Source organism: Nelusetta ayraudi, unplaced genomic scaffold (genome assembly GCF_046127955.1).
Source record: "Nelusetta ayraudi isolate G7.1 ecotype Tasmania unplaced genomic scaffold, CSIRO-AGI_Nayr_v1 ptg000019l, whole genome shotgun sequence".
NCBI classification, from domain to species: domain Eukaryota; kingdom Metazoa; phylum Chordata; class Actinopteri; order Tetraodontiformes; family Monacanthidae; genus Nelusetta; species Nelusetta ayraudi.
In genome coordinates, this window is record NW_027466069.1 from 8,369,116 (window position 1) to 8,383,450 (window position 14,335).

At 51.8% G+C, this 14,335-nt stretch overlaps 2 protein-coding genes across 4 annotated transcripts; one reads left to right on the top strand and one right to left on the bottom strand.

The window, feature by feature from the left end:
- The first annotated feature begins 315 nt into the window (after positions 1-315).
- On the top strand, positions 316-3,700 carry tcea2 (transcription elongation factor A (SII), 2). The gene is made up of 10 exons (XM_076026912.1): positions 316-464; positions 907-969; positions 1,291-1,396; positions 1,469-1,538; positions 1,634-1,767; positions 1,853-1,909; positions 2,556-2,710; positions 2,785-2,931; positions 3,030-3,101; positions 3,426-3,700. Exons 1-10 carry the CDS (start codon positions 396-398, stop codon positions 3,432-3,434), a joined length of 882 nt encoding a protein of 293 aa, XP_075883027.1. The 5' UTR covers positions 316-395; the 3' UTR covers positions 3,435-3,700.
- Positions 3,701-4,221: 521 nt separating this feature from the next.
- Positions 4,222-12,268, bottom strand: rgs19 (regulator of G protein signaling 19). Of its 3 annotated transcripts, none has more exons than XM_076026913.1 (5): positions 11,815-12,268; positions 7,064-7,236; positions 6,788-6,874; positions 6,175-6,409; positions 4,222-5,417 (listed from the first exon to the last, which is right to left on the bottom strand). In XM_076026913.1, exons 1-5 carry the CDS (start codon positions 11,869-11,871, stop codon positions 5,229-5,231), a joined length of 741 nt encoding a protein of 246 aa, XP_075883028.1. In that variant the 5' UTR covers positions 11,872-12,268; the 3' UTR covers positions 4,222-5,228. The 3 variants fall into 3 exon arrangements, with proteins under 3 accessions (XP_075883028.1, XP_075883029.1, XP_075883030.1); XM_076026914.1 differs by lacking the exon at positions 11,815-12,268 and adding an exon at positions 8,521-9,262; XM_076026915.1 differs by lacking the exon at positions 11,815-12,268 and adding an exon at positions 8,201-8,405.
- Between the last annotated feature and the right edge of the window lie 2,067 nt (positions 12,269-14,335).

A 14,335-nucleotide genomic window follows, 5' to 3' on the forward strand; every position in this document is an offset into this window, starting at 1 on the left:
AGTCAATAAAGTTCTAGATATTTTCATCAGCCCGCTGCAGTAATGTGATTCAATGCTCTGCTCCTTAATTCTTATGGTCATAATAAAAACATTTAATTGGACAAATAAAGAGAGGAAACCACTGAAACCAACTTGAAGTAGAAACAAATCGTCGCAGGGCTTCTGCCAGCTCAGACGAACCGTTAGAACTCAAGGTTAGATGGAACTAACTTTGATGGAAAACTGGATTCCGTGACATACCTGATGAGGAACGATACCCTTTAGCCACGTGACTTGACAGGTAACGTTGTCTTCCGGTTCCTTTGAATTGTCTGCCTCCTCAGCGCGCCAGACACTAAAGAGCCGGACTGCAGCTCCCGTCACGCACCGCGGACAGACAAGACAGAGAGAGAGCCATGGACGGCAGGCAGGAGGTGGAGCGGATGTCTAAGAAGCTGGACAAGATGGTGACCAAGAAGAAGACGGTGGGTTCGTCTGAACTTGCGCAGCTCCAGCAGGAACCAGAGCTGCCGGGTCGTTCGATCTGTGCCATTAATCGGCCGATCAGTCGGTGGCCAATCGAACTGCGTCATGTGGTCGCAGGTTGCTCTCTTCCGGTCCTCACTGTGGAGAAAAGTCTTCAAAGCATGTTTCTTGTACTCTTTGAGTCGCCCGATCAATAAACGGCCAAAGTGAACAGAGCCGGTTGGAACCAGTTTGCCTGCTGTATCGATCAGTTATCAGCTGCTCCTCTTTAGCGTCTGTGGATCAAAGCTCATCAGACCTGATGATCACCTGCAGCTGCTGCTGGAGGCCTGGCTAGGTCTCGGCCGTGATTGGCCGCGGACGAGTGATGACGTCATATTCGCTGCGGGCGCGTTTTTGAGTGAACGGCGCAGCAGCACTCACCTTCTCCTCTTCCTGCAGGACGGAGCGCTGGAGCTGCTGAGGGAGCTGAAGAACATCCAGATGACCCTGGAGACCCTGCAGGTGTCCACACACACACACACACACACACACACACACACACACACTCTCTCTCTCTCTGTCTGTCTCTCTCTCACACACACACACACACACACACACACACACACACAGAGTGTGTGGTCGCCATGCCAGCTGTGAGAGGTTCTCTCACTAGACCTCCTGATCTGGCTCAGCTGGTGATGGTCCTGGTCTGCTGAGTCGCAGCTTAGAGATCAGGATTTTATCTCGGGTGACTCACTTTGAACATTCCGAGCCGAGGAAACTTGCACCCCAAAGTTTGCTCCTCCGTCCTCTGCAGCTTCTTTGACTCCTCCTCCTCTCCAGTCCACTAGGGTGGGGATGTCGGTGAACGCCGTGAGGAAACTGAGTTCAGACCAAGAAGTTCAGATTTTGGCCAAAGGTCTCATCAAGTCCTGGAAGAAACTGCTGCGTAAGTGTGTGTATGTGATATAGTTTTTGTTTTTGTTTAGAAAAACAGCTCTGTGTGTGTGTGGTGGTGCAGACGGGGACAGGAAGAAGGACGGCTCTCCTGTGAGGACATCGTCCAAGGACTCGGGCAGCAGTGAGAAGAGGTTCTTGCAGTCGCACACTGATGATGTCAAACTTGTCAGCCAGCTGTTGGTCCTCCTTTAAGCTCCTCCCACCACCTTCTTCTTCTCGTCAGCAGCAAGGTGTCAGTGGAGAGCCCCGCCTCTCCCATCATCCCCACCCAGATGGCCTCCTTCCCCCCCACTGCTGTCACCAGCGATGGCGTGAGGAGCAAGAGCCGCGAGCTCCTAGTGGCGGCGTTGCAGACAGACGGTGAAGATGGCTGGTGAGGGAGGGGTAGATGGTGGCGGGGGTAACTGTAGCTTTGACCAGTGCAGTGTGTGTGTGTGTTTTCCAGGCGATCACCTGAACATGGACATAGACTGCAATCAGCTGGCAACTCACATTGAAGAAGATATCCTCCAGCCTTTAACCCTCATCCTCATCCTCCATCCCCCCATCTTTCATATATCAACCCTCAACCTTCATCCTCCATCCTCCATATTTCCACCTTCATCCCTCAACCTCCATATTTCAACCCTCAACCTCCATCCTTCAGTCCTCAACCTCCATCCTTCAACCTGCATATTTTAACCTTCATCCTTCATCCTCCAACCTTCTTCCTTCATCCTTCTAGTTGCCTCGGTTTCAATTTTGCCTCTGAAGTTCTGATTGGTTGGATGTGTCTTTTTCACTACCCCTGTAGGTCACAGAGTGTAACAACATGGGAAACAGTCTTTATTTCTAGTCACTCAGGCCTAGTGCCCCCAGCAGGTGAAGGCTGGTATGGACCACAGTGCCACAGTGCCCCCTGTCAGGGCACCGTGGTCAACCTGCAACCGGTGTGGCCAACCTGCAGAGTCCCCCTGAGTCTGGCGGTGGGGAGTCGGTGCTTGAAGCTCCGCCCTCTGCCACTAGAGGACGCTGTCAGCAGATGTTCTAGTCCTGCAGAGGCTTCTGTCTGTTGGAACCGTTGGTCCAAACTTCCTGTTCTGAACTTAGTGTAGACACCGTGTGTGTGCGTCTGTCTGTGTGTGCTCCTTGACCCCTGTGGCCTCCACAGATCTTCAGAGAGTTTCAGTCGACCGACATCAAATATAAAACTCGTCTTCGGAGCCGAATCTCCAACCTGAAGGACCAGAAGAATCCTGAACTGCGCCGCAACGTTCTGTGTGGGAACATCACACCGCAACGCATCGCCCGCATGACGGCCGAGGTCAGACCTGCTTTCCCCGCCCACACTTGTTTCTGGGAACCTCACTTCCTCATGGTATGTGTATGTGTGTGCAGGAGATGGCCAGTGCAGAGCTTAAGCAGATGCGAGAAGCTCTGACCAAAGAGTCCATCAGACAGCATCAGCTGTCCAAGGTGGGCGGGACCGAGACAGACATGTTCACCTGCAACAAGTGTCAGGGGAAGAGCTGCACGTACACACAGGTACACAAACATGCACATGCGCACACACAAACACATTCTATGCCAGTTGAAAATAAAAGCTGGTAGCAACAACGTGTGTGTGTGTGTGTGTGTCTCAGGTCCAGACTCGAAGCGCTGACGAGCCGATGACGACTTTTGTGCTGTGTAACACCTGTGGAAACCGATGGAAGGTGAGCTACTCGTCCTCCACCTGTTGGATGTTTGCCGCGGTTCACCGTCCAGCCACCAGAGGGGAGCAGAGGGGAGAAAACCGAGGCCAAGCTTCTGCTGGCGTTCACAGGTTGACCGCAGGGTGGCGCTAGAGACTGCTATGTATTCTTTACATCGCACAAACACACTCGAGCACAGTTAGTTTTCTTCCTTGTTGACTTTAAATCATTAAAAACAGAATAACATTCAAGAAAATGTTTCTTCTATAAGTTTTAGTACTTGAAAGAAATACATTATTATATATTGGAAATATTTAAAGAACTTCTGATCTTTCTGTCTCTCAGTTCTACTGAAGAGGACCAGCGTCCGTCCGTCCGTCCATCCATCTGTCTGCATCTGGCTGCCAGGAAGTGAAACTGCTTGTTGAAAAAAAAGATGAATTTATTTTTCCTGTATTTATTTTGTACCACTTTTCCTTTTATATTGAACACACAAACATGAGGTGATGTAATATAGAGGAGAGACTTCCTGTTGTCTTTGAGTTGTTGATGAAGCTGATGACGACGTTGTGTCAGAAGGTTTGAGCTGAACGTTGATTAAAGTGGCTCCTGAAAACCGCTTCATCTTCATGTCTGCCTGCTGATTTTCTACTAAACACGTGACTGATGCTGCTGATAACTTGAGCAAATGTGTGTCACACACACACAATGTTTGTTGTGGAAACAGCTCTCAAGTCCTTCGGCAACAGGAAGTGGCCCAAGTCACCTGATCACACCACCTGATCAATAGGAACGCCCCCCCCCCCCCCCAAAACCACTCACACACACTAGGACACTTTATTTGTGCGAATTACTGTGACACCGGATTCATTGTGAATTCTACTTTTAGTGGCAGGCGTCGCTTGCAATCCTCTGAAAGACCAACAGGTGTCAGCACTGCAGCAACAGCAGCACAAGCGGCTGAGGAACCCTGAGCCACTTCCAGCCGGCTGAGAGCTGATTACCTGGGATCTGCTGGGACTCATAAATAAAACACGTGTTGATTCCCAATAATCTCTGGATTAGATCGGGATTATGATCTAATCACCAGGATTAAGTCAGGATTGTGATCCAGTGAGGATGAAAGGAACGACGACACCCGGACTTTAGCAGGTTTCTCTTTATGTCTGTACAATTAAAGTCACAGTTTAAAACAAAATACCAAATAAATAACATCAACAATACTAAGATAGATGTCTCATTCTGAGTGAGCCGTCTCAAACTCCACTTCCCATCAAGCACTGGGAATGAGGACACCGTACCCTCTCCACTCTCGCACCGCTTCACAACTTTTCATTCTGACGTGGAGATTTCTTTTTCTTTTTTTTTTTTTTGCATCTGGGACTCTAAACTGACCAACCACAGTTCAGCCCTGCAGCCAATCAAGAGCGGACAGTAGTGAGGTCACAGGTGAGAGGTCACAGAGGCAGAGGTCAGCAGCAGCAGCAGCAGAGCGCAGGTAGGCCCAGGTGTGTGTGTGTGTGATAGTAGAATTTGACTAGACATTCTGTAGTTTTCTCTTTATAGGATAGCAACGGACTGAGGGCCCTGCTGTGAGTCCTTCACCATCCTAAAAGTAGAAAAACCCTGTAACTGTGTAACTTGTCAGTTTTATTTTTACTCCAGTGTTTTTATTGCATGTGCGTGTGTGTGTGTGTGTGTGTGCGCGCGTGTGTGTATGCGTCCTCTCGTTGAGCTCCAGGATGGAGACGTACCAGAAGAAGGAAAATTGCTCCATAAAGTTTTTAATCCATAAAAAAATAGATGCTTGTAAATCAGCAGTGGGCGGAGGCAAATGTCTGTCTGCCCATCCGTCCGTCTGTCCGTCCGTCTCAGGAGTGAGTGAAATGAGTGACAACCAATCGCAAGGGAGGAGGGAGAGGAGCGCACCCTGTGGTTTGTCAGGAGGAGCCAGAGGGCGTCCAACCAGTTTTGTTTCAGTCCCACCGAGGACAAGGGGGAGGGGAGTGGTGGTAGGAGACAGGTGAGGACAGGACATGTGGAAATGTGAAGAGGAAGGAATGATGTCTAAGGCTGGGATAAGGTTCGGGGAGGGCAGGGACGACGGCTGGGAGGAGGGAGGGCACTATGAGCGCGAGGGGCCGGGGCCTAGGAGTGTGAGGGGGCCGCGGGGCCGCCGTGGAGGAGGGACCTGTAGATGGTGGAGGACAGGAAGCGAGGGTAGGAGTCTCTGTGCATCAGCGTGTAGATCTGCAGCTGAGCATCCTCGAAGGCCAGCGTTGTCGGGTCCTGCATCTTCCGGTTGATCACCTCTCGCACCCGGGCATCCAGACTCACCTGGGAACGGAACGGTCGGACAAACAGGAAGTGAGGAGGAGGAGTAGGAGGAGGAGGAGGAGGAGGAGGAGGAGGAAGAGGAGCGGAAGACTGCTGCTACCTGCTGGCTGAGCAGAACGCTGATAACTCAGTGTCAGAGAATGCAGCATCATCTTCCTGGTCCTGTTCTATACTTGCTAATCTCATATCTCACTCTTTTTCTTGCGCGTGCACGCACACGCGCACACACACTCTCCAAGGTCATCTGTGCAGACAGTCAGCCTCCTCTGTGCCAGACGACTCACATGTCTGATATCTTTGTGTTCTATTAAAAGCTTCTCTCTCACACACACACACACACACACACACACACACACACACACACACACACACACACACACACACACACACACACACACACACACACACACACACACACACACACGTGTCCAATAGCGCTCATACTAAATAAAGCAAGCAGTGTTCAGAATGTGGACAAGTGTGCACACACGCACACACACACACACGCACATACACACACACACACACGCACACACTCATGCGTGCGCACACAGAGTTAAAAATAGCACACAGCTGTGAGTGTGTGTGAACAGCTTCACTTGATGCTGGTGAAACTTGATAGGAGTTGCTAAGTGCAACTAGCTGTTGCTCGCTAGCACATTGAAGCCAATTACCACCACAGAAGAAGAAGCCACAGGTCTGTTGTAGACCTCCACCTTCAGCTGGAGGTCCAGCCTGAAGCCCCCCCCCCCCTCACCTCTTTGGGGGAGAGGATGGAGACGTAGTCGTCGTAGATGCAGCGCGCCTTCTGCTGGATGGCGTTCTTGTTGACTTCCTCTTTGAGATCCTCGCAGGCCAACCAGAAGAGCATGTTCTCCTCGCTGTACTCCGTCCGCAGGAACTCGCGGAAGATGTTCCGACCCGCCGGGTTCCTCATCAGCTTGTCGAAGGACTGAGACCACAATCGCATCTCCTCCACCGACGGCTTGGTGCTGAGGGACGACACGCATCCACTCAATTATCCAATCACTCATCCATCCATCACCCATCCATCCATCCACTCAATTATCCATCCATCCATCCATCCATCCATCCATCCATCTTCTCACCCTGTACAGAACTGTGACTCTCTGAAGGTTGTCAGACGGTTTGTGTTTCTATTTAACACAACTGATTTTTTTTTTATCTAGAACCAGCCTGTCCTGCGATTGGCTTAACCAAGGCCAGCCAACACTGCCCTCCATGATCCATGTCACACACACACACACACACACACACACACACACACACACACACACACACACACACACACACACACACACACACACACACACACACACACACACACACACACACACACACACACACACCAAGCTTCACAGTTTGGTATCGTCTCCATCTTCGTGTCCTGCGAGATCTTCTTCCTCCTGCCACGCCTCCGCCGCTCTTCCTCCGTCCTGACAGTGACCACACACACACACACACACACACACACACATAAACATCAGCAAATAAGGTTTATACATTCATACATGGAAAATCTTGACTTTGCAGAGATTTTGTGTTGATGTAGCCATGTGTGTGTGTGTGTGTGTGTGTGTGTGTGTGTGTGTGTGTGTGTGTGTGTGCACGTGCGTGCTCCCTACGTTGAGCAGTTGCAGCAGCAGCACCAGCAGAAGCAGCAGACATTGGACCGCTGGGAATTCTGGGTAGTGGTCTGGCTCCGCCCTCTTCCTGTTCCACTCAGCGCTGACGTCTCACTGTGAGCCCGCCCCATGACCAGCTCACCTCCTCGCTCGGCCGGGGTGGGACCCGTGTACTGCAGGTAAAGAGAGAGAGAGGGGGGCGGGGGGGTAGGAGAGAGAGAGGGACAGAGAGAGGTGAGAGATGTTTGGCTCCACAGGGGGGCGCTAGGGCTGCTGCTGCTGCTGCTGCTGGACCATGACATGAAGGATGAAAACAATATGAAGCCTGTGAATCCACACACACAAACACACACGCGCACCGCATGACTTCTCAACGTGACGGTGCCAAAAGAGAGGAAGTAAAACAGGAAGTAAAATGAGGATGGCTGAAGGAGAGATTGAGAAGAGAGGAAGTGAGAAAGACGAGGGGGGTCATCATGTGATGGAGCTGTGATCACGCACGCACACACACACACACACACACACACACACACACACACACACACACACACACACACTGGCAGAGCGCCACCTGTTGGCTGGATTTTTACACACCTACAACGTAACACACAATAACTAAAGAGCCTTCCTGTGTCCCCCAGTGGCCACTGGTGGTACTGCAGCCTGTGGCTGAAGAACAAGAGAACATCTCAGAAACCTGGTGGATCTACTTTCATGTCCATCGCCCTCAGAAAGAGGAGGAGCCCCCAGAAACTACTGGGCCAATCAGATTCCTTCTCCACCACCAGCGGTACCAGTTGGCTGAAGCTGCCTGAGCTTCATGCTCCTCTACCAATGAAGAGGAGGAGCTCAGACCTTCCCCTCCTCCACCACAGGAAGCGCCTCAGGAAGGAGCAGCAGGTGTGCTTGTACCATGTGACCGCTGTGGTGTCACTTCAGCTGCCAGACACACAACCAGGAGGAATTCCTGAAGATCAACTGAGTTTAAAAAGCCACTCACACGTGTCTGGGCAGGCTGCACACACACACACACACACACGGGAGGATGTGTCTAAACAAACAGGAAGCCCTCAAACTGGAAGAAAATCCACCGAAAGAACATTTTAGCTACCTCTACATCGGATGACTTCTTGTTACCTTCGTCCACACAGGCAACAGGTCCCGCCAACCTAGCTGAGGACAGCTGGTTCACCCCAGCAGTTTCAGGTGACCAATCAGGTGACCAATCACAGCCAGAAGCAGCAACATTAAACAGCTTTCTCCTCTTTCTCCTCTTCTTGCTCCTCCTCCCGGTCCTCATTCACCTCCTGCTCCTGCTCTTCTCCCTTTCACCCCTCCTTCCTGTGTGCCCCCCCCCCTCCGCTTCTCCTCTTCTTCCTCCTCCTTCTTCTCCTCTTCCTCCTCTTCCTCTACCTTCTTCCCATTAACTGCTTTCCAAGTAAAAATCTCAAACCAACCTGCTCAGACAGACGCCCCCGACAGCCAATCAAACGCCCTCCCCTGCCAGTCTCTTGGCCTCTACTCGTCGCCGTCTGTCCGTCCGTCCGTCCACGTGTCCGTCCGTCTCAGACAACTCGCCTCCAAAGGAGGAAGACGTGAACAGGAAGTGGCTGAGTGCCGCGCAGGAAGCTGTTGTGACACCGTCTGCAGAGTTTCTCTCTGAGCACTGGTGAATCAGAGCTACTGCTGCACACACACACACACACACACACACACACACACACACACACTCTGGAGGTTCCGCCCAGACTTGTCGATGTCTCTCAGGAATGTTCAGTGTTACTGATGGTTGTTTCACCCTGCAGCTACACAGTCGCTACAGCGCCACCTCATGGAGGCTCAAGGTCCCGTCGAAAAAATGTTCCACCTCCAGTGGGCTTGGCCCGAGTGCTCTCGACCTATCAGCATATGGCTTCAGCAAGCTCATCTTCTTCTTTCCACGACAACTCAAGCAGCCAGATCACAATCACACAAGAAGTTTCCTCAGGGCCGCACGTCATAACGGAGAAGAGACGATGTAGGGAAGATGGACGGAGGTGGAGTGAGTGGAGAAGGAGCAGTCAGGAGGAGGAGAAAGAGAAGGTCAAAGACAGGAAATAATGAGATGGTCTGTTCTCCTGTGGTTACATCAAACCTGCGGTTCCTTCACTGGCAGACAGGGGTCTCACTTCTAACATTCACAAAGACTGAGAAAGCAGAGAGAGAAGAAGAGGAGAGAAGAAAAAAGTGAAAAAAGGAGAGGAGAAGAGGAGCAGATTTAAGGAGAGGAGAAGGGGAAAGGAAGGGAGGAGAAGGGGGGGGGAGGAAGTGCTCCAGGTTTACCAAGATGTTGGCCATGTTGCCAGGTTGTCGGTTAGCTCAGTGACGTTAGCGACACATGACATTCCCCCCTTCTGCTGCAGAGCCCTCCTTTACACACGCACGCACCTGCGCACACACGCGCACACACACACGCACGCACACACGCGCACACACACGCGCGCACACACACACACACACACACACACACACACACACACACACACACACACACACACACACACACACACACACACACACAGTCAGGAGGCGGTCCCACAGTCACACACAGGGAGAGAGAGACAGTCTGTGAGAATTTCCCGTCATGCACCTGAACACCTGGATTGATCTGGAACCAAGACCAAAGAGAGTGTCACAGAGCGGTTATGCCTGTAACTCCGCCTCTGATCTCACTGCTCTGCCCACTGGTGGAACCTGGAACTCCTCAAAGTTCCGAAGTGATTCTAGATCTGGTTTGCTTTCTATCGCTGAGGTAGCAAATGCCGTGAACATGGCAGCATTTACCCACAACAAAAAACAGCAAACTTTCCTAACCCTCCAAACAAGCTCAGCAGCTAACTTGCTAACTGGCTTTCGTATAAACAAGCAAAATATTAATTATCCTTCTTTTTTTTTACGACTGGTTAATTAATGAGATATAAACTAATCTTTTTAATAACACAGATTAATTGTTAGCTGGTTGGGGCTCCTCTGGAACTTGCACAGACATACGGCGCCATCTACCCTCTAGTCAAGTGTGACTGCAACAACACAACTCTAACCCCAGAATTAATACTGATGATCTGGACCTCCAGTGGAACCATCAGTAGCAGTGGAACCAGCAGTGAGACCACCAGAGGAACTAATCAGGTCTCCTCAGAGTCAACACCGGGAGACAGCAGAGAGGCAGAAGGTTTAAAAAAAAAAAAAAAAAAAAAGGGGAAGTGAGCAACAGATGCAATGAAGCGAGTTACAGGAAGTGTGCAAACTGAGAAGAGGAAACGGTAGAAAGCTCTGAGCTCCAGCCTGCAGCAGGTGGAGGCCAGGGTTCTTCACCTGCTGCTCTCGATCAACTAGAAATGATGGTGGGAACAAGTTCTTCTAGTTTAGTCATAAGGAACCACACCGACGTTCACAAGCTCAGCTTCTCTGGAGATGCTGCTGGTGTCTGGGTCAGTGGTTCCACCCAGGAGGATCTCACAGGAACTATGTCAAAGTCCCAGTTTGTGTTGTGTTGTGTTGTGTAGTGTAGTGACTGACTGGCTGAATACACAACAGGAAGTGGCTGAGTGTACAGGATATGTACAGCTGGAGTCCAGCTGGACGGGTGCAGGAACGCCGTGGTGTCAGTTTATCCATAAACACACCATCAAGTAGAGCAAGGTCATGGCACACACACACACACACACACACACACACACACACACACACACACACACAGAGTGTGTGTTTACGTTCGCACTAGAAGACTTCAGGTTCAGAGGGGCGTGGCCTATCGTTGGGCTCAGTCGGAACTGAAGTTCTACATCCAAATATTAGTCACCCTTGACAGCAATAATGCTTTGGGCCATGTGACTGATGTGGCCAATCAGTGTGTGCATGCACCACACTGCCCCTCCCCCAAAACAAAAGGTTCCTGGTTTAAAAGTTCCTCTGTGAATTCCAATTGAACGCTTCCAAACTCATCTCGCTGTGTGTGGGATCAGCTGATCAATCTCAGTGAGATCAGCTGACCAATCAGCTGCTGCAACTTGGGCCTGAAGACAGTGAGAGAGCCGGTGGTGTGTACGGCAACGCCGCAGTGACGCTGATATTAATGTCGCGCCTCATCGGATCGGGTGAGTTGAGTCTTCTGGAGGAACACTGAGGACTTAGAACTGGAACCAGTACTAGAACTGGAACCAGGACTGGAGGTGGAACTAGGACCAGGACTAGAACCAGGACTGGAGGTGGAACCAGGACTAGAACAAGCACGACGACTGGAGGTTGAACCAGGAGTAGAACTAGAACCAGGACTGGAGGTGGAACCAGGACTAGAACTAGAACGAGAACTAGGGGTTGAACCAGGACTAGAACTGGAACCACGACTAGAACTAGAACCAGGACTGGAGGTGGAACCAGGACTAGAACTAGAACGAGAGGTGGAACCAGGGCTAGAGGTGGAACCAGGACTAGACCAGGAACCTGGGCTGAACCAGGAACCAGAGCCCCAAACATTGGGAACACCTGGCTGACAAACAGACCACCATGCAGAGCAATGAAAGGAGCATAGACAGTCGGAGCCACACTGGGGTCCGTGAACGCAACACGAGGCTGGCAGACGGTGTGAACCGCGGCAGAACTGGTTCCGGATCATCTGAACTGGAACCGTCCCCCTGCCAGGAGCGAGGTGTCGAGCGAGGGTTGAGGAACGACCGCCCCCCCCTACCTCCTGCCGCCCCCGCTCTACTCACTATTTCGGCATGAATCCGGTCCGGAGGGCGGAATCCGCTGCGCTTCCGGAGGCACATCCGTGTTGGAGCTGCTGGTGTCCTGGGTCCGGGCTGTGGGTCTGGGCCTGGCGGAGGGGTTAAGAGAGCCGCTGAGTCGGAAGAAGGAGAGAGGAAGAAGAAGAAAATGAAGCAGAAGACGAAGCCCGCCTCCTCCCACTGCCTGGGTTTTCCCAGAGAGAGAGAGAGAGAGAGAGAGAGAGAGAGAGAGAGAGAGAGAGAGAGAGAGATCACCGCCCTGACGGGCACGACGCGCGCTAACTGCGCATGCGTAGAACTCTGTGTCCATCTGAGCAGGGGACCCGAGGTGTGATCCGGACGGCCGTTGCGGCGGGGGTGGGGAGGGACTTCCGGTCAGTTCGCGTTGAATGACGGGGCTCAGTGACGTCACTGCAAACATACCGGGGCGCCCCTTTTCCTCCTCCTCCTCCTCCTAGTTCACCTCCTCCTCCTGCTCTTATACCTCACCCTGATCAGAGGTCCGAAGGCACCTGCTTCCATGTTTGCTGGCATGACGAAGCCATGACGTCATCATTGCGTCTCTAAATGACTGAAGCGTCATTTAGGTACCAAGACACACACATTACCAACAAGTAATTTGAGTTTGAACCTTTCAACTGCGACTGACTAGAGAGTAACATCAATCAATCAATCAATCAATCAAGGTACAGCAGAGTTAAGAGTCAAGAGCTGCTGCAACTGGTTGGTTATTAATAAATAAACTTTTTGATGAATTTTGACAACAAACAGCTGAAGTCTTTTTTTCCCTCCATTTTCGAAGTGGGTTCCAGCAGGGGGCGTCACGCACTAAGAAGGGAAGCAGATTTCTAACACTGTAGCGTCGATTACATATTCTAGGAGCTATTGATAAATCACGTTGCTGCCACTCTTTAGAGTAAAACGGTGTGTTCACTGACCGTCCACTGTCATGGCTTCAGTTGTTGAACAGCGCCCCCTGTTGGTGCACTGAGTGGCTGTCGGTGTGTAACCTTTGGTCGGTGTGGCAGGTGTTTTGCTGCAGGTTTGTTGTGGGTGTGTACTCGTATCAGCAACGCTGTCTGCGTGCGTGTGCGCGCCCGTGCGTGTGTGTGTGTGCCCGCGCGCGCGTGCTCTCCTCTCCTCTGGCCTCACCTGAAAAGTCGCTTCCGGGACGCCGCCACCTGTTGAAGCCCTGCAGTGACATCTGTAGCCACACGGGGGCACTGACGCTACACATCAGAGTGTCGGAGCCCTCGCTGCATTCTGCAGACGATTCGTCCTTGCAGACGGTGGACTCAGTGCACCTTTGCTGAAGTTGTCGCCATGGTGACATCACCGGCCGTGGAAGGGGCGGGTCATGTCTGATCACCTGATCAGATTGAGATTGGTCTTCCGCCACTGGACTGTAAGTCTGCAGAGGGAAGGCTTGTTTTCCATCTAGGACGCAGTGGGAGGGGCAGAGGGTAGGTGACTCACCTCTCGCCAGGTGAGTACAGGACGCTGGTGACGGTGTGTGAGCCAATCAAATGCCTCAGAACGTTCCCGCCATTGACAGGAAGCTGCACACAACAGGTTTCACTATTCCCTTCACCCCGTGTCAGTGTCACCTGCCAGCCCCTCAGGAAACCATTCTGTCGCTGTGTTCATGAGGGAGCAGCTACAGTGTCTTTCCACCTCCTGCCAACAGGGGGGCCCACATCCAGTAACCACACCTGCACTTACCCAACAGTTGTTTCATGCGACTGAGGCTCCGCCCACTTGGACTGCTCTTTCTCCGTGCTGCCATTGGCTCCCACCAAACGTCCTGCAGCAGCAGCAGCAGCGTGTCCTCCTGCACGCCAAGGACATGCTGCTGTGTGTGTGTGTGTGTGTGTGTGTGTGTGTGTGTGTGCGCGGTGTGTGTTGCTGCCTGTGTTTGGAGAGAGAAGTCATTAGCGCGTCTGCCACAGAGTGGACACAACGCTGACCAGAATACTAAACAGGAAGCAGCAGTGGTAGCAGCAGGACTGAGGGGGGCGACAGAGAGCAGCCTGCTCAGACTGATGTTTCTGCTCAAGGCCTCTGATTGGCAGTGTGTGTGTGTGTGTGTGTGTGTGTGTGTGTGTGGGAGATGTAGCCCTCTACTTCCCTCTGCAGCTGCAGCCGGTCTGGAATATGTTCTGAGTCAATGGGTCGGCGGCGTCACTTGGTTCTCTGACATGGACACAATGGTGATATCATGGTGATGACATCACTCTGAAGGGGGACGGCGTGAGAAACAGGAAGCGTTGTCACGTAAGAGGGTGAGTGAAGGAGGAAGACAGGAAACGAAAGGTGCCGACAGGTGGATAGAACAGGAGAGAAACAAGCTTGCAGGCTAACATGCTAAAAGTTAGTAGTGTGTGACGACCGCACCAAACAGTGGCTGATAGCGATTGGTAGTACAGTACAGAATTGTACTCCTGTGGGTTCACCGCAGCTGCCGCAGCCACCGTCACCGTCACTGCCGCTGCTTCTCTTTAGCAGC

Bases quoted from the DNA above. Each gene is read 5' to 3' on its own strand.
- tcea2 (XM_076026912.1), top strand. From the start codon at position 396: ATGGACGGCAGGCAGGAGGTGGAGCGGATGTCTAAGAAGCTGGACAAG. The intron at 970-1,290 runs GTGTCCACACAC...CCTCCTCTCCAG, and splicing joins TGACCCTGGAGACCCTGCAG to TCCACTAGGGTGGGGATGTC. The intron at 1,768-1,852 runs GTGAAGATGGCT...TGTGTTTTCCAG, and splicing joins GGCGGCGTTGCAGACAGACG to GCGATCACCTGAACATGGAC.
- rgs19 (XM_076026913.1), bottom strand. From the start codon at position 11,871: ATGTGCCTCCGGAAGCGCAGCGGATTCCGCCCTCCGGACCGGATTCAT. The intron at 6,875-7,063 runs GTAGGGAGCACG...GGTCACTGTCAG, and splicing joins TGCTGCTGCAACTGCTCAAC to GACGGAGGAAGAGCGGCGGA. The intron at 5,418-6,174 runs GTGAGGGGGGGG...TTCCGTTCCCAG, and splicing joins CCATCCTCTCCCCCAAAGAG to GTGAGTCTGGATGCCCGGGT.